The 24,995-nt window shown below is 37.1% G+C and overlaps 2 protein-coding genes across 22 annotated transcripts in view; one reads left to right on the forward strand and one right to left on the reverse strand.

Moving 5' to 3' along the window:
- Positions 1–4,870, reverse strand: part of LRRC40 (leucine rich repeat containing 40) — a 55,887-nt gene extending 51,017 nt beyond the window's left edge. The window contains exon 1 of the mRNA XM_027114044.1: positions 4,674–4,870. Within this exon, the coding sequence (XP_026969845.1) occupies positions 4,674–4,824 (151 nt within the window). The 5' untranslated portion in view covers positions 4,825–4,870. The remainder of the gene's footprint in view (positions 1–4,673) is intronic.
- Positions 4,871–4,942: 72 nt separating this feature from the next.
- The window catches only part of SRSF11 (serine and arginine rich splicing factor 11), a 55,838-nt gene continuing 35,785 nt past the window's right edge, over positions 4,943–24,995 (forward strand). For 7 of the 21 annotated variants that reach the window (XM_027114062.1, XM_027114065.1, XM_027114067.1 and 4 more), the window contains exons 1-2: positions 17,903–18,368; positions 24,651–24,784. Coding sequence is in view for 11 of the 21 variants with exons in the window: in XM_027114054.1 (XP_026969855.1) it covers positions 18,169–18,368; positions 24,651–24,784 (334 nt within the window). In the remaining 10 variants the exon portion in view is untranslated. Of the gene's footprint in view, positions 5,047–13,041; positions 13,264–17,775; positions 17,839–17,902; positions 18,369–24,650; positions 24,785–24,995 lie in introns of those variants that run through there. The other 14 variants (XM_027114052.1, XM_027114056.1, XM_027114058.1 and 11 more) reach the window with 11 other exon arrangements.

Here is a 24,995-nt window from a genome sequence, read left to right on the forward strand (position 1 = left end):
AAGGATTAATCTCCAAAATTTATAAGCAGCACATGCAGCTCAATAACCAAAAAACAAACAACCCAATCCAAAAATGGGCAGAAGACCTAAATAGACATTTCTCCAAAGAAGATATACAGACTGCCAACAAACACATGAAAGGATGCTCAACATCATTAATCATTAGAGAAATGCAAATCAAAACTACAATGAGATATCATCTCCCACCGGTCAGAATGGCCATCATCAAAAAATCTAGAAACAATAAATGCTGGAGAGGGTGTGGAGAAAAGGGAACACTCTTGCACTGCTGGTGGGAATGTGAATTGGTACAGCCACTATGGAGAACAGTATTGAGGTTCCTTAAAAAACTACAAATAGAACTACCATATGACCCAGCAATCCCACTACTGGGCATATACCCTGAGAAAACCATAATTCAAAAAGAGTCATGTACCAAAATGTTCCTTGCAGCTCTATTTACAATAGCCCGGAGATGGAAACAACCTAAGTGTCCATCATTGGATGAATGGATAAAGAAGATGTGGCACATATATACAATCGAATATTACTCAGCCATAAAAAGAAACGAAATTGAGCTATTTGTAATGAGGTGGATGGACCTACAGTCTGTCATACAGAGTGAAGTAAGTCAGAAAGAGAAAGACAAATACCGTATACTAACACATATATATGGAATTTAAGAAAAAAAAATGTCACGAAGAACCTAGGGGTAAGACAGGAATAAAGACACAGACCTAGTAGAGAATGGACTTGAGGATATGGGGAGGGGGAAGGGTAAGCTGTGACAAAGCGAGAGAGTGGCATGGACATATATACACTACCAAATGTAAGGTAGATAGCTAGTGGGAAGCAGCCGCATAGCACAGGGAGATCAGCTCGGTGCTTTGTGACCACCTAGAGGGGTGGGATAGTGAGGGTGGGAGGGAGGGAGACGCAAGAGGGAAGGGATATCGGAACATATGTATATGTATAACTGATTCACTTTGTTATAAAGCAGAAACTAATACACCATTGTAAAGCAATTATACTCCAATAAAGATGTAAAAAAATGTAGGAAATAAAGCATTATAGAAATCATTCACTGTATATAGCTGTTAGGTAGTTAGTAAAAAAATATATATTATTGTTCTTTCTGAAAATTGGAATGTTTTTGTTATTCGTTAGCTTTAAATTTTTTGTTAGCTTTAAATTTTTAAAAAATGTATTATGATTTCTTTCAAAATAAAAATCCACATTTGCTCTTAAAAAAAAAGAATCAACAGAATTTTAACTGCTTTTTGTTATATACAGCAAAATTAAAGGCTAGGTTCTATTTTTCCAATTTAGAAACAATGGACATGACTGCACTTTACAAATACATTTATATAATCATATAAATATAAAGGACGAAAGAAAGACCTGGAGTATACAATCCGCCCTCTGTATCCTTGGGTTCCGCATGTGCATATTCAACCAACAGCAGACCAAAAATACTCAAGGAAAAAAAAATCCACAAAGCTCCAAAAATCAAAACAAAGGCACTCCTAGGTTTTTACCCGAATGAATTGAAAATTTATGTCCACGCAAAAACCTGAACACAAACAGCAGATTCATTCATAATTGCCAAAAACTGGAAGCAACCAAAATGTCCTTCGAAAGGTGAATGGATAAATAAAATGGTACATCCGTACCATAGAATATCATTCAGTGTTAAATGAAATGAGCTATCAAGCCATGGAAAGACATGGAGGAACCCTAAATGCACATTACTTAGTGAAAAAGGGCAGTCTGAAAAAGCTACATACTGTATGATTCCAATTATATGACGTGTTGGAAAAGGCAAAACCATAGAAAGAGTAAAAAGATGAGGGGCTGGGACTTCCCTGGTGGCGCAGTGGTTAAGAATCCGCCTGCCAATGCAGGGGATACGGGTTCGAGCCCTGCCCAGGAAGAGCCCACATGCCTCGGAGCAACTAAGCCCATGCACCACAACTACTGAGCCTCAGCTATAGAGCCTGCAAGCCACAACTACTGAAGCCCACGCACCTAGAGCCTATGCTCCACAACAAGAGAAGCCACCGCGATCAGAAGCCCTCACATCACAACGAAGAGTATCCCCCGCTCTCCACAACTAGAGAAAGCCCGCGTGCAGCATCGAAGACCCAACACACTCAAAAATAAATAAATAAATAAATTTATTAAAAAAAAAAAAAAGATGAGTGGCTGCCAGGGCTTCTGGAGAAGCAGGGTAAGGAATAAACAGGTAGGGCTCAGGTGATTTTTAGGGCAGTGAAAATATTCTATATGATACTGGAATGGTAGATACATGACATCATGCATTTGTCAAAACTCATAGAACTGTATAAGACTAAGAGTGAACAGTATGTAAATAATGGATTTTAATAATGATATATCAATATTGGCTGACCAATTGTGACAAATGTACTACATAATGCAAGATGCTAATAATAGGGGAAACTATGAGCTGGGGAGAGAGGGTATACGAGAACTCTCTGTACTGTCTGTTCAACTTTCTGGAATCCTAAAACTGTTCTAAAAAAACCTTAAAGTATGGTTGTTCGGGTGAAAAACGATTTGCTATTGTCGTTGTTGTTAAAGTATAGGATTCCGAAAAGAGACAGGAGGCTTTATTGTAGATGCTTAGGGGCAAGATTTCAAAAGACTTTTTTTGTTTGTTGTACTAAGAACTTTATGCTGAATCTTGTGGGCTACTGGGAGTCATTAAATGTGAATGACATAGTAAGATCTTTGTTTTGGAAAGATAATTCTTGGTAATGGCACTGATTTAGAGGGTGAGATTTAAAACAAGAAATTCAGGAAACCATTTAGGAGGCTATTGCAATAATAATAGCAATGGCCAATTTTTACCATGTACTTTTTATGTACCAGGCCTTTTATGCGTATTATCTCATTTAAACCTTAGTAGGTCCTATTCCTACTATCACATTATAAATGAGAAAATAAAACACCGGGAGATTAAGCATCTCAAAGTTACATGAGCAAAGATATGGAAATAAGAAGCATGGCCCCATACTGGACTACAAATAGTTCAGAATTACCGCAGTTTGGATATCAAAGGCTGAAAGACAAGAGAGGAAGTTGAAGGCTACAACTAGATAAAGAAAAACCTTTTATATTATGATAACAAGAATTCCTTTTTTATATATAAGCTATAGATACCATGTGCCTCTCCCATTTACATCTTTTGTCTCCTATGAAATATTGTACCTTCAACATAATTTGCTGAGTACCTAGTATGTGCCAGATATTATGTTAGGCTCTGTTTATACAATAATGACCTAAACAGCCCTGATCCATGTCATCATGAAGCTAGGAGTCAAAATTCATTTGCTCCCTGAACCTTTAATAGACTAAACCATCTGGATCCAATCAATAAGTACATTCCAGCACACACTTAGTATTTGGGAGTACTCATTCATTTACTTATTCCTTCCACAAATGTTTAATAAGAATCTACTATGTACTAAGCACTATTTTGAGTGTTAGGGACACAACAATTAATAAAACAAAGCTTCTTGACCACATACAACTAATACTCTAGCAGAGGATAGAAGACAATAAACAAATATATAATATAAATTCTGATAGTAATAAATGCTATTAAAAAACAGAGAATACACGTTAGCAATGGTATTTAGATAGGGTAGTTAGGAAGGGCCTATCTGAGCAGAGTCCTACAGGAAGCAGAGTGAACCCTAGTCAGGTATCATGTAGAAAGTTCCAGGCTTTGGAAAAAGCAAGTGTATATGCACATCTGTAGTTTTAGAATACTAATGTCCCCATTGATTAAAAGCTTTTCTAGGTAGAGCAGAGATTTTGTCATATACCCTTTCATTCATTCAGCAAGTATTTGCTTGCATGGTCAACTCTATACATGGCACAATAAAAAAAGCAATCATTACAAGGAAATGGAAGCTTTTAATCCCAGGTAGCCTTAAACCTAAATATAAGTAGAGGAAAACAGGAGGAATGCCATAATCTCTCTCTCCCCACTTCCCACTCCCTCCCGTATACAACAGAAAATCAGAAGAGCATCTGGTTATTATTCGTTCATGGTGTCCAGATTTGTGCTTTTTATCTTTACCAGATTTTCAGGATGGCCCCAAATTCACTCAGTATGGCATCCATCTTGATCTTCAATTTAGGATAATGTTCATTATTCCTTGTATTTCCTCCTGTCCAGTTGCACACAGAAAATGGTCTTGATAGAGAACAGTGACATTCACTCTTAGTTCACAAAGGAGCAGATAAAATACAGAATTTTAGCGCTGATAACTGCCCTAAGTGATTAAATTAAGAGGAGGAACAGAGGGCCAAAGAAACAAAGCATGTGCCCATCACTTGATAGCTAATTTAGTCAAACATTATGTTGTTATTCCATAGAATGCAGGAATCCCAGAAAGCAACCCGTTTAAATTTTGACCGTATTCCCAGCACATTCCCTGCACCAGACACTCCTGGAGCGAAAGGAGGAACCGAACGAGCTGACCGAACCAGTGGAAATGTTATGAGTGCCTGAATTCGAGCACCGGGATCCTGGCTAGGAGCCTGGGCAAAAGGCGGCCAACCCAGGCCAGAGGAAAGGGAGGCTACGTGGGGCAAGTGCTTTCTGCGAGGTCGCACAATCGGGTCGTACCTCTGGATCTTACCTTCACTGAGGTTGCGGCCCGACAGGTTTAACTGCCCGCTCTTCCTCGCCGCCTTTAATAGCCCCTGGGGTACGGAGGCACCGCGGTCTCTCCTCTCAGCTCGGAACCCCGCTCGGGGATCCCGCCCAGCTACTCCCTTCAGCCGCGACATGTTCGAACCCGGGTGTTCAGAAGCAGAGCCCCACCAGTGACGCTTAAAGGTGGCGCCGCGGAGCCGCCCAGCCCCTGTCGGGAGCGCGCGCTCCGTGCGCTGGGCCTTCGCTCTCGGCGGCGCGGCTCGGCTGTCGTCACCGCCAGCGTCTGGGGCAGGAGGACCGAGGGGCCCTTCCCGTTGCCGGTGCCGGCCTTGTGTCTTGGAAATTACTTCGCTCAAGTAAGTGCGTTTAACGGGCTGAAGAGGGGGTTTGAATTTATTGTGGGCACTATTACTGAGACTCCAACCTACTCTTCTGTGCTCCCGCGGCGGCGAGGGTGTCAAGAAAGGATAACCTTCTCTGCTCCCCTCGCCTGGCCGGAACGTGGGCCTTGACTAAAACTTGAGACCTGGGCGCGGTCTGCAGCCTCTCTGGACCCCTGCCTGTTTGTCGCTTTTGGTGCTGGCGCCAGACCTCCATTCCGCGTAGGAAGTAAAACCAATTTCTGTTCTTTGGGTCTATACTCCGACTCCTAGCCTTAGTGCACCTCGATTGTTGTTGTATGGAATTCGTAGCCCAACATAGGAGGTAGTGTGAAATGGAAGGGTTGGCAACAGAGAAGGAAACACAAAAAAAGAAAAAAGAAAAAAAAAGCTTCATAATGAACGTTCTCTCTACCGGACGGTTTAGGGAAGCCAAGTGGAAGCGCAAGCTTGAGTGTAGCGAGAAAAGCTTAGATTTCGGAGCCCGAGAGCTACGAGTTCGAATCCCAGGTCCTTCTGTAGCTTACAAACTGTGTAACTTTAGACAGTTTACTTGACAGCTTTTAAAGCTCACTCCTTTTTCATTAATGTAGGGTTAATAATTTCCTATCTCATTCGGGTTTTTTGAAATAATTAAGCAAAGATGAAGTTTTAAATATTGAGAGCTTGGTGAGGAAACGGATTCCATCCAGTTCAGAATGGAAAATGAAAATTTTGTGCAGTAAGTCGTATATCTTGGACAGTTAGTTTCTGCCTGAAATATACAGCTTTAGTGAGTCATTCAATAAGTAATTAATAACTCATCCTCTTTAGTATTGTCCTGGGTGCTAGACTTTTGTTTTGCCTAAAGTAATTTTGTTTTAAAAAGCCTTCCCCTGGAGATATCCTTTTAACTCCCCATCAGCTCGGCTGGGGATCATTAGGATAATTAAAAGGTAATATGACGGCCAGCTAACAAATTCTGCAGCGCACACGGTTTTGCCTGAGTCCACGTTCTTGCCAGCCGTAAAATTAGGTTTCTAAACCCTGACCCCCTCGATTATTTTTCTTCTTAATTCTATGGAGTCCTTTGCATTGAAAGTGAACAGCAGAAAACTACCAGTAATTACACTATCAAACAGAGTGGGTTTTAAAGCAAGGAACATAGCAGTTTTTGCAAGGTCGCTAATAAACACCCCCCGACCCAAGCTTGTCTTGACAATAATCATTATAGTTACCTTATTGGGCCCTAAGTATCAGGCTCAGTGCTGATAATACCTCTTTTACTCTCTCTTATTTAGCACAAGGATCAATTTTACAGGTGAAGAAATTAAGGCTAAAAAGGATTAAGAAACTTGCCAAAAGTCGTAAGTTTCTATAAGTGGTATGACCAGGCCTTTGAACCTAGATGGATCTCTCTCTCTAAAACCTTTCTTATTAATCATTATGATTTCCCTAGTGGCTTTTATTTCACCATTTTCAACATTTGTCTTCGAACCATTTTTAGGGAGACTTCAATTATGTTTTAGGAGGTAATTATTTACTAGAGAAAACCCTTTTTCTCTTTTGTAGGATGTAGCAGCCTACCTTTGGAAGATTATTTACTCAAGTGTAAAATTTTACAGTAGCCACCTCTCCCCCTACAATAGATTCTTCTTTAGTTCAATTTTTTTTTTAATTATAAGGAAGATACAGTTTTTTGATTTATTGTGCTTCTACTTGAAGTTAAATATTTCATTATTGACATTTAATTATAGTATTATGTTGAAACATTGTTGGATTTTGTATAAGAGAAGCATGTCCTGATTAATGGCAGAGTAATTCTGAAAAATCCAAGTGACTGCACTCTTGTGGTAAACTTCAATAGATAACAAACTGACATGTATAAAAATTTTACAAGTATATATCTGTATTACACTGTGTATTGTACCTCTGTAGCAAGTGCAGATTGAACAAGTGAGGGTGAAAATTATTACCTCATGCAATCAGGAAAATCATGTTTCATCTCAAACTCATGCAAACTGAAAGCTTATCAACTTAATTGAGCTTCTTTATGAGAAAGTGTAATTATATATAGTTATATTCGTGGGAATTAACACTGTATATTCATTGTATTACTTTCGAAAGAATGCATTAAAACAAAAGATCCGAACCTTTTTCAACATGAGCATTGAAGTTGAAGTATTTGTTTCTTTTAAAAAAAAGATGGATTATTAAAATAATATGAAACGGATATCTCCTGTGTAGGGGCTGGAGACTACTGCATAGCTGCCATTTGTAACAGAATTTGCCTAGCTACTGTTTATTATATTCATTTTATTAAAGTATGGAAGGTTTCACTCTTCTAGATTTGCTAAATGAAAACAGAAAGTGAAGAAACCAAAAATACATTGACCCTAAGAATTGTATCGGCCAAAGAATGCTGTTCTGTTTCATAACGGAAAGTATGATTTATCAAAGTAAGATAGAGCAGCTTATCACTACCATTAAAATTTAATAAGACATTTTAAAACATGGCTGTGTTATTATGAACATTGCTACATGTTAAATATTTTCAAAATTGAAAGCTACAATTGGTAAGATGAATTTATTGAGGCAAATTGAGAAATTGTGGCAAAGGAAAATGGTATTAATTTGTGCAAATTTTTGAGCACAATTTTTTTTAATGTCATCAGGAGCAAAGTGAATTTGATTGCAAACATCTCTAGGAAGTTTTCTTTTTCTGTAAAATAGGAGATTTAGATTTAGCCTCTATTGAATCAGTATAATGTTCACCTTTCAGAACATTGCCTTATCTGTGAGAACTGCTGTTTTATGCTAACGTTATTTATTGAGAGAACATTCTACTTTTTAACACTGTCATTATTGACTGGAGCTGTTGGACCTAACATATATTGCTTATTAAGTATTCTTTGAGTTGAATTTTTTACATTCTTATATGCTTATTATTCAAAGTTTTCTTTCTGTGTTTGTCCTTACTCTGTAAATAAGTTGGTTTGAATTATCAAAATTGAGAGCAAAATTATATTGCACATGGACTCATCGTGTTTTAAATATTCAACTTTAATGGTGCTTGTTACACATCTTTAGTTTCCTTTGAAAATTGCATTTTGCCCATTTGATTTCCATTTAGGCTTATAACTGCCAACTTAAAAGTAGTCAGTAGAAAACATGCTGTTTCCTTGAAGGTAGTACATATTTTGCCTATTTATTCATAGTTTCAAATGTGGCTTTGAATTGTATTCTGTTGTCATTGGAACTTTGTGTGGTAATTTTTTCTGGAGACGGTGCATTTTATTTTAGATTATTCATTTGTACATCCTTTGTATGTTCCCTGTGCTTCCCTTTCTTACTTTTGAATTAGGAAGCAGTGAGCTTGCTCTAGGAGGTTTAATATTTGATATAAATGTTGTCTTCTGTTTCTCTCTACTTTCAGTGTAAAAGGATTACAGTCCACTAGCTTTAGGAAAATATTTTTACTTTCCTCTTACAAAAAGGCTTTTACATTGCTAATGTTTTTCACATGAAGTGGAAGAAGTAGTTTTTTTTAAAGTTTTTTTATCTTAATTACTTTTAGTTTTTTTGTTTGTTTATAGTCTGTTAAAAAAAAGCTAAAACACAGGTGGTGGTTATAAAGCAGTCGCTTATGTCACTAAATAAAAAGCACTTATGGTATTATTTCTTTTTCTAAAATCAGCTGAAAATATTTCCCATTATCCCTAGTGATTCTTACTTCTAACATTTAATAGCTGTTTTCTTGATCGTTTTTCCAAGATTAATGTGTTATGTGATTTCAAGTCTTAATTTTAACATCAATTGTATAGGTTTTATGAATTTGTTTAAAGTAGTAAAGTTATACAGAGATAAAATTAGGGCACCAAATCTGAGAATGTACTTCATAATACTATCCTTTCTTTGTGTTAACAGATACAAAACCAGTACCAAATAAATCTGTTTAAAGAAAAATCATTTTAATCAAAATCCACTATTTTAAAATTTGACTTTATATCACCCCTGCCAACATTTTTATTCAAATGGATTTGGCTTGCAACTCCATTTGCTCAATACTTCAAAAAGAGACATTAAATAATTATACATGGTAAAAGTTCTGTATAAGCAAACGTCCCCAACAGTTTTAATGAGACAAGATATGGCCCCTGAGACTTTATTCTTAGTACCAACTGAAGTTGATACGGGGGAAATAGTAATAATTTGATAGTTTGTTGACATTCACAATTGATAGATTTTTATTTAAAAATTTGTTAAATTTGGAGGTGGAGTATTTATACTCGCAATTAAGAAAAATATTAGCTTAACTTTCAAAATACCTTCAAGAGTGTCCACTACTTTTTTTCTACATCATTTTTTTTTTCCATCCTTTAAAATATCACAGTTACATATACTTAGGTGATTTGGGTACTATTATTGGGGGGGTTGAAATACTAGTGAACATTTAAATACTTGGTCTCCACAGTGCAAATCTGTGAACCCAGAGCTTTTGCTCTTCATCTTTGTAGAGATACATGTTTTGCACTCATCACTAAATTTATCTGCCGTTAATAAAGCTTTGATATTTTTCCATTATAGAGCTCCTGACCTTTTTGCTTCTCTTTTGATTCCTCGTTTCCTAAAAAGTTACCTTTCCACTATCTCTTCCTTCCTTCAAAATAATTATTTGATCAGTGTCTCCACGTGCTTTAGACTTCACCATGAGCTAATTGTGGCTTGAAACTAACTGCAGTTCATAGTTAAAAGTGGCTGAGATGGAAATTGAAGGAAAAAAGCATTGTGGCCTTTCGCTTTAGCGTGTATCAAAAATTCAGATTGTTTTGTGTATTTACTAATATTTTGCTTTTTTTTTTAATCGGTGCTTTGGTTATTTGATAGTCTGTTGCTCCAACCCATGTCACAGTACTTTTTTTTTTTCACAGTACTTTTAAGCTTGATCAAGCATATGTGGAGTTGTTTGTCTTTTGAAAATTAGAATAGCAATCTTGCTCTAAAAATACGGAAAAGTAATTGAAGCCTTCCTAGCAAGAGTTTTCCATGAAGCATTTGTGTTTTATCAAAAAAGGAATGTTTTGTTTAGCTGTCATCTATCTACACGTGCTATTGGTAAAGTGCTGCTTTAGGAACAAAATGAATATGAAAATCTGAAATCTGTCATCATGTTTCCATTGCAGCAGCCTCTTAAAGGAGAAAGAGCATCTAATAATAGTATACTTCACATGTTTACTACCACTTACGAAGTATTTTCACATTTGACGGTAATGCTCTAAGGTTAGACCAGAAGTATTATTGTTATTATTCACCTGTTGAAGAGAAGAGGAAGTGGAACACAGACTTTCTTGTAATGGTATAAAGCATTTGTTGAGTACCTATGTCTTGGGCACTGTGCTAGGTGTTTCATATCCATAATGTTTCTAATCTTAAAAACTTTAAGTGGTATCATTATCTCCATTTTTCACGTAAGGAAATTGAGGTTCACATTGCCTGTTAACAGTAGTTGAGAACATGCATGGGGAATGGGAATGAGGGACTTCTACTTTTTTACACATATAGTTTTAATATTTTACATTTTGCATTTATTATTTTATAATCTTTTTAAAAAAATATATGCCACCAAAAGCCTATATTAAAATGTGGGATCTTAAGAAACTCCTCTCACTGTATAAATTAACTCTTGATTCATATCTTTCATGTAAATGATGAAGTAGTAATAGTCCAAGATACTAGCCTAAAATAGAGTGATGGTATAAAGTGGAACACAGTTGAGGTAAACATTTTTCAAACTGAAAGTTTTTAAATTGTAGATTAGGGATAATAATAGTAGTTGATATTTATGTTTTCTAAGCATTTGTATTCTCACTTCATCCAGAAAAGAACCCAGTGAGTTGGAAATTATTATTATCCTCATTGTTCAAATGAGGAAATTGAAGCACAAAGTAATGAGCCAAAGATTGCAAATACCTTAATTGTGGCAGAGCCCCTTTGGTTTGACTCTAGGCCTGCATTCTTAATCACTGTAGCACCTTTTAAGTGTTGTGAGGATTAAAGCACATTTTAAAAGCATTCAGTTAATGTAGATCCTCAAATTACTGAGTTGAGTACACTTTCAGTTTTACCAGTTTCATAAGACTCTTTAGAAATAATTTTCCTTCATGATGAGAAAGTTAATTTTATAGCGTAAGGGGAAAAAGAGCTCAAATTGTACAGATGTCTAATTCCTTGATCAGGGAAAACTCTCTAGTATTAAAATGCTTGAAACTATTTACTTAGAATAAAGATACATATAAGTACTGGATTTTTTTTTCACTTTTTTTTTAAGATTATGAAGCAGTCCCTCAAATGGCCTTTTCTCAGTTGAGAGTAAAAAATTCTCATATAACATAGAGGATAGGTAGTGAGTAGTCAGTACCTGGAGCTTTCCCCTCCAAATATTTCTGTTGACCCTATTCAATCCAAACGCCAATAAATCTGTTACAAATAAATTGATTGTGGTTGTATGGACCACAGTTGAGAGTACTGTGCATGTGGCTTTAGGCAATAGTATCCTAATGCTCTAACTCCTTTTCTATGTTAATCATAAAAACAAACTTTGAAAAATAAAATGAAAAATACAGATTTTTGCCCACAGTTTCAAGGTGTTCACAGACCCTGTGCTGTCAATTTTAAAATGTAGATATAGAATTTCTGCTATTGACAGACAATATAAGTTAACAAAACAAGTATTTGGAAGTAAGTAGACTTTTTCTGTTCTGGTGTGTGTCTGTCCATCATTCTGTCCATTAGCCCCCTAATGCTGACTTATCCTTTAGTCTCTCCCCTTCGTTTTAGATGGAGCAGAAAAGGGAGTGTGGGATTTATAATTATGATTTTGAAGTAGATACTAATCATTATAGAATCATCCAATTAATAGAAATAGAAGAGAAATACAATTACCTAATTTGTAGAAGTAGAAAAACAAAACAGATCTGCAGGTAAGTTTGTTTTTTTTAAGTTATGGTTTGTAAGCAGTGATTTATTTCCCATGTTTTTCTTACTGCTTTCTATAGCTATGGGGGGAAAATGTATAGCCAAATACTTTGAGAGTTTCTCAACCAAACTTCCTTGTAAATCTAACAAATGCATTCCTGCCTTCATTCACCAAGCCTTTGTTGAGTAGATTGTGTAAGGCATTTGTAAAGCTTCTAGCACACAGATGATACTCAGTAAGTAAGTTTTTGTCAAATGCTTACTTTGTTCCAGTAAAATATTGTTGGATATCAGAAACACAGAGATGAATACATTGCCTTCCCTGTCCTCAAACAGTATATTTGGTAGAGGGAAAGAGCTGCTTAACAACTAATTTGGTAAAAGACCTGTTGCTTGTGCAGATTTGCAAAATTATGTCAATTTACGGCAGCGGTCCCCAACCTTTTTGGCATCAGGGACCGGTTTCATGGAAGACAATTTTTCCACAGACCAGGGGTTGGGGGGTGGGGGGGGAGGGGTGGTTTCGGGATGATTCAAGCACACTACATTTATTGTGCACTTTATTATTATTACATTGTAATATATAAGGAAATAATTATACAACTCACCATAATGCAGAATCAGGACCCCTGAGCTCAGGACCCCTGAGCTTGTTTTCCTGCAACTAGGTGGTCCCATCTGGGGGTAGTGGGAGACAGTGACACCTGAAGTGTGTTGCTTATGTCCAGTCTACTCTGTAAGATGCAGCTTAATTGTCACTTGCCACTGACTGATAGGGTTTTGATATGAGTATGCAAGCAATTGACTTATTATGGTCTCTGTGCAGTCAAACCTCTCTGCTAATGATAATCTGTATTTGCAGCCACTCCCCAGTGCTAGCATCACTGCCTCAGCTCCACCTCAGATCATCAGGCATTAGATTCTCATAAGGAACATGCAACCTAGATCCTTCGCATGCGCAGTTCACAGTAGGGTTTGCACTCCTATGAGAATCTAATGCCGTTGCTGATCTGACAGGAAACGGGGCTCAGGTGGTGATGCGAACAACAAACAACGGGGAGCGGCTGTAAATACAGATGAAGCTTCGCTCCCTTGCCTGCTGCTCACCTCCTGCTGTGCGACCTGGTTCCTAAGAGGCCATGAACCCGTAGCCGTGTGGCCAGGGGATTGGGAACCCCTGATGTAGAGGACTCTACAATCTTTTCCAGTAGTGTGAACAAAGGTGGCTAACAGTAACAGGTAAGTTGACTTACCCAACTGGGAACATGGTGTCCAGTGGGTAGAGTTATTGTACATACCTGTGGCTATTCTATCTTTTAATTAAAGAATTTCCATTTAAATACATGAGGTCTTTTTCTTTTCCTTAGAAATATCTTTATTGCAATTGTTCTTTTTCCCAGTTTTATTGAGATATAATTGACATACAGCACTGTATAAGTTTTAAGTGTACAGCATCACAATTTTAATTACCTATATCTTGAAATGATTACAACAAAATTAGTTAATATCCATCATCACATATAGATAGAAAATAAAAGAAAAAAACCTTTTTCCTTGTGATGAGAATGCTTAGAATTTATTCTCTCAGAAACTTTCATATATATCATCCAGCATTGTTAAGTATACTTATGTCATACATTATATCACAAGTACTTATTTATCTTATAACTGGAAGTTTGTACCACTTGAACACCTTCTTCTCATTCTCCCTCCCTTCACCCCCACCTCTGATAACCACATATCTGATCTCTTTTTCTGTGAGTTTAGTTTTGTTTGTTTCTTTGTTTTTTAGATATAACTTCTTTATTCATCCATCGATGGACACTTTCCATGTCTTGGCTATTGTGTCTTGGCTTTCCATGTCTTGGCTATAATGCTGCTATGAACATGGGGATACAGACATCTCAACATGGTGTTTCTGTTTCCATAGTGGCTGCACCAATTTACATTCCTACCAGTAGTGCCCAAGGGTTCCCTTTTCTCCACGTCCTCCTCAACTTTTGTTATCTCTTGCCTTTTTAATGCTAGTCATTCAAACAGATGTGAGGTGTTTTGGAGTTCCCTGTATATTTTAGTTATTAACCCCTTATCAGATATATGGTTTGTACATATTTTCTCCTATTCCATAGGTTGTCTTTTTATTTTGTTGATGGTTTTCTTTGCTGTACAGAAGCTTTTTAGTTTGATGTAGTCCCACTTGTTTATTTTTAATTTTGTTGCTTATGCTTTCGACTTTCAAAATATCGTTCCCAAGTCCTACATCAGGGAACGTTTTTCCTATGTTTTCTTCTAGGAGTTTTATTGTTTCAGGTGTTACATTTAAGTCTTTAGTCCATTTCAAATTAATTTTTGTGAGTGGTATAAGATAGGGGTGTAGTTTCATTCTTTTATACATGAGATCTTTTAGAACCTTGATACTGGAAAGAACTAAAGCTTGTTCATTATAACTGATAGGATTGGTACTGTTTTGAGGATTTGCATAAAGTAGTATTCTCTAATATTCTTTGAGAGACTTTCTTTCCAATATCAAGCACCTCTTTAAATTTTTCTTAGAAGTGTGGTGGTAGTAGCAGTTCCCCACCTGTGAGCAATAGGGCACTACTATCGGGAATCTTATTTTTCATATTTCAAAAGCCTATCAGAAATTATGCACTATAATATGCATGTATAGGCCAAACATGACTAATAGGCCATAATATGACTAAAGAGGCCAAAATGACAGGTTACTTTTTGCTTTGGAAATAGCATCAACCATAAGTGAGATTGGTAATAATTTTCATTCAAATATAACTGGAAGCCTTCCCAAACCCACTCCCAAAAATAAGCAGGTGGCTCTTCCCTGTGCATGCTTCTTTCACTTCACTTTCCACATGATACAGGATTTTCTTATAAGTCTCTCTCTGAAATATAAACTGTAAAGCTTTTAATCAACAAAGAAAATGGTCTTCCTACTTTCCTTGAAAGCTTCAAACTTATTCTCACCCTGAGTACCTTTCTAATTGGCTATTTCCTCTGCTTGGATTGCTTTGCTTCCTCCTTTTAATAAAGTTTCAGCTCAGATAACACCTTCTCCCCCATTTCCTATCCTGGTTTATTTTCATCACAGCACATTACTCCCTTACGTCTTTGTTTTTGTATTGAGAATTTGCCATACCGAACCTGGCATTTCATGAGATCAGAACATTGCCTATCTTTTTTCTCTGCTGTATTTCTAGGGGCTAGGAAAATCCTGAAACATAGCAGGGGCATAATAATATTTGAAGGAATTTGTGAGGCTTTTTTTTTTTTTTTAACATTTTCATGATACTGGGGTTAAAGTAAATAAGACAGGCATGATACTTGTGTCCAGGTTCTGTACTTTTTATAGTCTTGTTCAATTGGGAGCCTAAATAAACCTAAAGTGATTTAATACTAGTATAGATTGGATACATTTATTTGCTTTCATATATTAGTTATTTGCCTTTAGCTATTTCATTTCTATGGGAAACAGACAATAATAACACAAGGTAGGTACCTAGTTATTTAATCTATTTATTAGACCTAAAAGGATCTTCAAAATTATGATTCAGCTCCTCACTCAGCTTTTGACTGAAGTAGGTTCTTAGAAGTGAAGTGAAATTTCCTCAAATCACACTTAATTAATAACAAGGTAGTATTTTATTTTAAGCCAGTCTTCTGGCTGTAAGTCCAGTATTTTTTTTTAGCTGCTAGATGATTTGAAAGTAAAATATTCAGAAATCCTCCTTATTAGAACGATTTTTTTTTGCCACTGTTTCTCCATATGGAAGCACCATCTATTTGTGTGTTCAGTAAGTTTTTATGTATAACCTGGTTTCTGAGGACTTAAAAGATTTATCTTATCACAGAACTATGTTTTTCTTTGGCTTGAATTTGTAATTTTAATTATGTAATATGTCAAACATACAGAAAAGTGTGGAATAATAGAAAAGATTTCTGTGTATCCACCACAGAGAATAAAAAGATGTTAACATTAAAAAAAAAAAAAAGACAGGCATGAACCCTGCCCCTGTATTATTTGCCCTTTTGTCATAGAACATCATAGCCACTTCTAATAAGAGTTAAACATATCAAGTGACAAAACTGAAACAATTTAGTAAGATGTTTGATGCCATTTATTCAAAGGAAAACAATCCATGGATTGGGAGAGTACAGTGCCTGGCAAGCATGGAGCACTCTTCACAAGGGATTTTGGGCAAGAGGGAGTTGTATAAAGAATTAGAAGAAGCATTGGCCAAGAGGTGGAGAATTTCTTCATAAGGCTAGCAGGTCCTATATTCTAGGGCACGGTAATCTAGCTAAAACTGAGTTGGAAGATTGCGATTTGCTGTTAGGTTTCCTTGACAGGTGTTTCCTGTAAGTGCTGGCTGACTTAGGTTTAGATTTGTTACGTGGGCTGGGCTACTGTGGAGGCCTTCATTTTGTGGGTACTGATATACTAATTAACTTTATCAAACTGTTAAGAATCTGTATTTGACAGTGACATATGTCTGATTCAAAATAAGAAAATTAATTATCTGGCATCTTTTATATTCACAGGTACACATTTATGAATGACATGCAGTTAATTGTAATTTGTAATTTTGCTAGGTGTATATTCAACCTACCCATCCCTTTGTATGAGAACTAGCAGAAATGATGTAACTAGTAAGAAAACCTAGCCAATTGGCTCTCAGTAACTTTAGTTTCTAATCGCTAACAAATTACACTCTCAGTTGCATTATTCCATAGAAGTATTTACTAAAGAAAATATTGTATACGTCCTCAGATTTTGGCCTCCAGAAATATTTAGGATCAAGTAAATTTTTTAACAGTCGTCTTAGAATAAATGACAGTCATTAAGACATATTTGTGCATGTGTTCAGCACATTTATTGGGCATTGACTATGTGACAGACATTGTGCTAGGTCCTAAACTGACCCAGAAAACTCAGAGCTTTGTGGGGGACATGTCAGTATAACAAATATATGTACCTCTGTTGTTGAGTGGCGAGAAGGAAACCCTAACTCTGCTTGCAGTTGTGTCAGTGAGGCAAGGAAGGCCCTATGGGGGATAGCAGTTAGATAAAATGAGGGAGGTCATTAATAATTTGTGTAAAGGCACTGTGAAATAAAAGATTTTGTCAGGTTTGGGAACTGCAAGTCATTGGATAACACTGGATGAAAGTGGGAGAATAATTCACATGAGGTTGAAAAATTAGGCAAGGATCTTTTTATGATCAAAAGCTTCAAAATTATTTTAAGCAAGAATATGCATGTAAAGCAGGTTTTTCTGTAGAAATTTTAGATCACATACTTGTACATATTTAGGTACTGTAAAATGTTCTTTAAAATGAATTTGTATCGCTTCTAGGCCTTTTGACTAAGATCAAGTGTAAAAGAGTGAATTTGTGAAATTAGCTTATAAAGCACTAGTGAGTGTAACATTAAAATATATTTTAAGATTTTAGTGGGAAAGCAAATTCGTCACAAATTCAGTGTTACAAAGGTGTGTGTAAAGATTTAGAAAATTTTATAGTGGTAGGGAGGAAAATCTTGATAGCTAGGGTGTAAATTTCATTAGTAACTGGACAGATCTGTAGAAGATACTCTGTACAAAGAAATAAATATCGTGGGCATTTTTAATAAGAATAGTTGCTAAAGTGTGCATGCAGTTTTTTGCCGGGGAGTGGAGGCTTGCTTTAAAAAAAAAAAAGTTAACGCCTTCCACTTTTCTTGTCTTTAAAAAAAAAAGGGAGCAGAGAGGGATGGAGATGACTCCTTTCACGAGACCGCGGGCCCTCGAGTTTCTCCTGCTGTGAGTGAGGCTTGCTGGGCCGGCACGGGGCGGAGCCGAGGGTGACGCGCCCTTGCGCCGCAAGGCATTGTGGGGAGCTCGGGCCGAGAGTAAGGTGGTTGGAACGAGGTGGGGGAGGCCGTTTGTTTTCTCGTGGTGTCGAGCTCGCGCGGCCTCTTCGTTCCCCGCGGCGACCGGCGGGGCGGAGAAACGGCGGCGACGGCAGCAGCGGCTGCAGCTTCGGACACCGTCCTGTCCCCTCTCCGGCGAACCGGTTCCTCTTCCCCCTCCCTCTCACTGTTTGTTGTGTGTTTGATGTGTTAAAGCAGGAGCGAGTACGCGAGTAGCGCCATGAGCAACACTACCATCGTCCCCAGCACTGCGGGCCCGGGCCCCAGCGGCGGGCCGGGGGGCGGCGGCGGCGGCGGCGGAGGCGGCGGCACCGAGGTAATCCAGGTGACTAATGTCTCCCCGAGCGCTAGCTCTGAGCAGATGCGGACCCTCTTCGGTTTCCTAGGGAAGATCGACGAACTGCGCCTCTTCCCGCCTGAGTGAGTATCGTCCACCATCACGGTTTTTGCTAACTCCTCCTCATCCTGGGCCTAACGCACAGCATTTCCTGCAGGCCCTTGTTCATGCTTCCCTGGGCTGGTCTGCTTTAGTTGAGGTTGGCTATTGCGTTTACTTATGCAAGCAATCTGTGCATTAGGCCTATTAATAATGCAGAGAGGCAGGGCCAGGGTTTTGGGGGATTAGGAGACGCTTCTAATCTTTTTTTTTTTCTTTTTCCTTAAATTGTGCCAGCGTGGTCGTTCTTTGGGCACTTAAATCAAGACAAACTGCCCACTGGATGTATTTTGTATATAGGTTAATTTCTTTATAAAAAACAAATGTTTGAATTCTTTGGAAAGTAACAAAAATATTCATCTGTTAATTTGATATTGAACTTTATAGGCTGTTGTTCACTTAATGCTAAATATTGTTCAGTGATTCTGACCCAGTGAACATAATTCAGAGTTAATACTCGTTTGGACAGACAGTTAATTCAGTGAGCCTGAGTAGTTTTTAAAATGAGAGAATGAGTTATAGCTGAAACCTTGGGTTTTCCTTTGTTTAAATAATGTACATATTTATATTTCAGAATTGTTCTTCAGAAGGAATTCTGTAGAATGTTAAACTTTTTAATTTGGGGTATGTGGTTTTTGTTTTTATCCTACTGTCATTTCTTATTTGTATCACAAAAGTATTGAATGAGTGCAGTAATTGTAAAGAAAAAAATTAAGCTATGACAAAATGTGGTAAATATTAGAGCAAAAATTTGAAATAATAAAACAGTCCAGTGCTCTTTGGGAAAAGTGAAAATTAAGATTTTACTGTCAGTGGGTACTCAGTACCCGCTGTACCGTAAGAGTTTTATGATGTCACTTAAGTTCTAAACAGGAAATTGGAATCCTCAAGGAAGCCACCGTTGTGGATGTAATAAATCGTTAACCTCTGTACACTTCTCAAATAATTAATGGAAGTTGATCATACTGCGGTATTTAAGTATTACTGTATTTCATCACTTTCTACTTGAAGTATTTTCAGATGATTATTGTTTGCAAGTGTTGTGTTGTCTTTAATTTTGAGGGAATATACATGTGGAGGGAGATTTCAGAGTAATTTACATGAAGTGTAGAAGTCTGGGAACAAACATGTTTTTGTTACAGTTATTTTGAACAGAAATTTGCTTTGACAATGAAGGACAAATAGCTTTCATAATAGAAACTTATAGATGTTTTGCTGTTATCTTCTCACAACATACCCTTTGTTAAATTATTAGTGAAATTAATAAACAGTAAAATGGCAGAAAATAAAAGTGACACATCTGATTATTATCGGTGACTTGATTGTAATCATGTTGTTTCTCAAAGTATGTGAGATACTGGATTTATTTATGAAAAAATTATTTCTGGTCCAGCAGGTCATTAAGAACTTCTTTATAGGTGCTGACTGTAAAATGCTTTTATTTCGAAAGTGTTCTTTTTATGATACTTTTATAAAAAGATGACAAAGAAGTGTGGGAAGTTTACTGGATCTTTTACCTAACACATGGTCCATATCTTAAAGGGAGTCATGATGGAACAGAGTCTGGCTTTTGATTTGTAGTCAAAGGAGTGGTTCCATTATAACCAGGAGAGTTTTGTGCACCAGGTAACATGATCTGGGGTGCTATGCATTAAGAGGATTCTTTCCCCTATATTGGGAGGAATAGATAAATATTGACACACTTTTTCTCTTTGACTCCTTCATATATGCTCCCACATACAGATCATTTTCTCTTCTGAAAATGCATAAGGTAACAATATAGTGAATGTTACACTGCTAGTGGCCTTTCCAGTTTGAATAGTGTGAATGTAGATGCTTTTGTTCATTTTAACTTTGTTGTTTTTGTTGTTTTTTTAACTAATTTAAGCCTCAGTAGCTAATCTGACCTGCACAATTTGGAAATACTTTATTGACAATTTCTTTAAAGCTCACTACAGTTTTCAACAGTTTGCTGGGGATAATGTGCTATGGAATCCCTAGCAGTCTAAAAGGGGTTCATCATTCCAAAAATACTCCAAAAATTTACTCTTATTCGTAGAATAAGATTGAATTAACTCGGATCACTTAAAATTCTATTGATTGTAAACACATTTGGTGTTTGATTTTTTTTTTTTTTCTTTTAATGGGTATGTGTGTATTTCTCCCAAAAGGTATTCTTATCCACCTGGAACTCTTATCCTAGATATGCCCGTGACGGACTTGCTTTCTTTTGTTGCTCAAATGTCACCTAATCACACTATATAAAAATACAACACCCCTGCTCCCTGCCTTCTCTATTCATTTAACTGCTTTTTCTGTGTAGCACCATTCACCAACTTAGAAGTTTGACTTCCCCCCTTCTTCTAGAATGAGATCCCTTGGGGTCATCAACATCACTCTAGGGGCATTTATTTTTTTAATTTTTTTAATTTTTTTTTTTTTTTTTGCGGTACGCGGGCCTCTCACTGCTGTGGCCTCTCCCGCTGCGGTGCACAGGCTCCGGACGCTCAGGCTCAGCGGCCATGGCTCACGGGCCCAGCCGCTCCCCGGCATGTGGGATCTTCCTGGACCAGGGCATGAACCCGCGTTCCCTGCATCGGCAGGCGGACTCTCAACCACTGCGCCACCAGGGAAGCCCTCTAGGGGCATTTTTAAAGAACTTACATGACTGAGCCCCAACACATACCTGCTGAAACTAATTTCAGTTCTACATGCCTGTTTGGGGGGAAAATTCCTGGGATCTGGGATTATGCCAGACATTTCACTGACAACCTCCTCAAGAAGGTGTCTCCCTTTGTTTCATTATTGAACCATCTATATCTTGGTTCCTTTAAGCCAGAAATTGCTGGCTTATAATTTCACCCAGTGATAATACAATCTTCACAGGAAATAGTATTCTATCCCTCTCTTCAGTATGATAGCCCTACCTACAGCTATCTGAAAGCATGTCAGTGTTCCCTCATTCTTCCTTTTTAAAAGAAAAGGTTACTTTGATTCTGGTTTTTCTTAAAATGCATATTGAAAATTCAACATGGTTTGTCTTTTGTATGCTAAATGCTTTCCTATTTTATCTTGCTCAGTCCTTTCATATTCAGAATAAGAAGGTATTTTACCGTTTTACAAATGAGTGAACTGAAATTCACATAGGTTCTATATACGCAAGCCTCTCTACTAGTGTCAGAACTATTACTCAAACCCCAATGTTTTGATTCTTTTTGGCCATTTGATCAGAATTTCCTTGATTTAGCCAAACAACTTGTGAGTGGAATCATTCTTTTACGCCTGGTAGGTATTCTTCAAATGTTTGATTTTAGTGGGATTTCAGAGTGGAGAATGTAACAGGGGTCCTTATCAGGTAATGATCCTTGAGATGCATATGCCAGTTATGCAGTAACTGAAGGCTACTTATAACACTGCAGATAAATTCATTACTAACTTTTCAGCGACCAAAAAGAGATACTTTAATGATCATATAAGTAACTTAGTATAGTTAGGTAAGGGAAAGAACATAGTTTACCTTTAAAATTTTTTTAAATAAATGCAGCAATTTACTGTATTTCTTTAGAACTGAATAAGAGCACATGATGGAAAGGGCATATGAGGTCAACAGAGTTGTTAGCTTTGCCACACACTTGCTGTTTTGCAGGGTTTAGGAGATGCATTGTTTATAAGCTCAAAATTCTCTGCTCAGAAATGGTTAGCTCAGTATTAAGTTGGGGGTTGAAAGAACATCTGACCCAAACCAGCAGTTCTACTTTAGCAGGCACGAGTATAAGCTGCGGATCTTGTTAAGAATCAGAGCCTTCCCGTAAAAAAAAAGGGATTCTCAGATTCAGTGGGCTTGAGATGGAGAAGAGTAATCTGAATTTTATGTGTGCATCCCAGAAGATTCTGAAAAAACCCTTAGAGGTCACTCTTAAGAAAGTAGAGACAATATCACCACCAGTCTTGCTCCTCAGTTCTTTTCAGCTGCACTGCCTCTTCTATATTAATTTTTCAAGATAAGGAGTAAAGACAGTCTTATTTGTAGCAGTGGTACTTGCACAAAATTCTAGGGTATGAAAATTAATTTCCAGTATCAATTCTTTATCTTAGCATCTCTTTTATTAATTTTAACTGAGAAAGTATGACAGTATACTTGTGGGACCAAATAGCAATGGTTTTAAACAAGACCATTTAAAGTGGAGAGAAATTAATTATTTGTCCTTCTGAGTTGTCTTACTGTGACTCTCTTTTCCGTGATATTTAAATTGTTTGTATTTTATCTTTACTTCACCACCACTTACAGGTTTGATACAGCCAACTAATGTTGCACAGACATGAGTGGGTAGAAAAAATGTGAATTATTTAAGATCGCCAAGTAAATAGAAATACATTGGGAGAATGTAGGCATACTTTCCTAATTTTTTTAAAAAAATTTAATTTTTGGCTGTGTTGGGTCTCTGTTGCTGCGCGTGGGCCTTCTCTAGTTGCGGCGAGCGGGGGCTACTCTTTGTTGCAGTGCACAGGCTTCTCATTGCGGTGGCTTCTCTTGTTGCGGAACACGGGCTCTAGGTGCCCAAGCTTCAGTAGTTATGACTCACGGGCTCTAGAGCACAGGCTCAGCAGTTGTGGCACACAGGCTTAGTTGCTCTGTGGCATGTGGGATCTTCCCCGGATCAGGGCTTGAACCCGTGTCCCCTGCATTGGCAGGTGGATTTTTAACCACTGCGCCACCAGGGAAGCCCCCTAATTTTTTTAAAAGAAGTGTTATGTTTATATTCTTTAAAAACCTAATATTTGATAGTCATTATCTTTTTCTTTTAGTTAAATGACAATAGATGGTATCAAAGAAATGGTAGAGGTCACTTTTTAAGAAATTTAAGTACTCACTACCTGCCAAGGCATTGTGTTAGATGTTAAGAACATAAAATGATAGCGTTTAAAGAGCTTTTTAATTTAGTGGTAAGAATGTGGATGTCAGGGAAGAAATACGAAGAGCTATATAGCTTTAGTACTAAAACTAATGAAACAGCATTCTTTTCAGTATACTGGGTGCAACATTGTTAATTTAGACCAGTGATGCTTTACACTGAAAAAACATTGTATCCTTTCAAAAACATTTTGCAGTAAACTTCTGTAACAAGATGGCTTAAGTCCATTTTGATATCTGTGATACATACATTGACAGCTTTGCTTTGAACCCTGGGTGCATATTAAAATTGTCAGGGAGAATTAAAGAAGGCAGCACTCAGTTCTTCATTCATCAGAGATCTTGATGTAATTGTAGTTCCGCAACCCCCCCCCCAACTCCCGCCATGATTCTAATATAAACCAGGGATGACATGATTACTACTGCCTTACGGTATTGATTTTCAAATAGCTTTTGGTTTGGTGTTAAGGCAACCCCTGCCTTTGTTTATTTAATCTTTCCCTTTCACAGAGAGTTTAGTGGCTGAAATTTAACCATCTTATATTTTTAAAAAACAGCAAAAACTCTGCTCTTTTTCTAATCTTATCTTTAAGCTACCATTGCCTGCACTGTAGCAACTTGTTTTTGTTTTATATAAGAACGCAGTTGCCGAGGGGAGTGACACTTTGCTTACTGAAATTTTGCCTAATTGGGGGGCGGGGTGTAGTATTATTCCCATGTGTGCTTAATTTTCTTTTTCTCTGTGAAAGTGCTCTAGTGGGAGAGCCTTAACTATTTATAATGCCTGGGAGTTTTAATATGCTGTAGGTTTAGGAGGACAGGGCATTTAGTAGCAGATCAAGAAAACTCATTGTCAAATAGGTGTACTTTACCACAATATTCGTATGTCCCTAAAATGGAATGGTTTTGTTTTTAACTCTGAAAAGTTAGCCATAATGAAAAAGTTTTGTTTTTAACTCTGAAAAGTTAGCTGTAATGAAAAGTTTTCTAAGCCAAAACTAATTTGTTACCTGTATTTTTAAATGGCTGGTATTGTTATTATGAAATAAATGTTGACATTTTTGTGACCTGTTCAAACTCTGAGACTTTATAGTTTCAAGCTGTTTGTAACTTGATGCATTGTAAATTTAAACAGTGATTGTTTTTGTCTAGGTGCAGTTTGCTACGGTCAGTTTTGTGGGTAGTACTTTATTGGAAATGTCATGTATTTTTGAACTGGTTAACTAATATGTGTGCAGTTATGTATTTTTATCTGCCTCTTTTACTTTTGGAATGCAAGTGTCATTTGTGAATCATTCATTTCTGTTTTAGCTGATATTTTTCTCTTCTTTTATGTTATCTGTTTATTTTTTAGTGATTCGCCTTTGCCAGTCTCATCCCGAGTCTGCTTTGTTAAGTTCCATGATCCGGACTCAGCAGTTGTGGCACAGCATCTGACAAACACTGTATTCGTTGACAGAGCTTTGATAGTCGTACCATATGCAGAAGGTTTGTGCTTTGTTTAACTACCTATGTGGGCATCCTATGATGACCATCTACCTCAGTGTAGTTTTAGAGTGAGCATTAGTAGCATGTTAAAAATCTAAGCTATTAACATTTTGAAACCCTTGTTATACTGTGGTCCATATTTTTACTTGAAGGCTTTCTTTTTAACTTAAAAACTCAAAATCAGGTCTGTTTTTATAAGATATTTAACCTT

Source organism: Aethalodelphis obliquidens, unplaced genomic scaffold (genome assembly GCF_003676395.1).
Source record: "Aethalodelphis obliquidens isolate GAN/ISIS:26980383/991018 unplaced genomic scaffold, ASM367639v1 scaffold13, whole genome shotgun sequence".
Taxonomy (NCBI): Eukaryota; Metazoa; Chordata; class Mammalia; order Artiodactyla; family Delphinidae; genus Aethalodelphis; species Aethalodelphis obliquidens.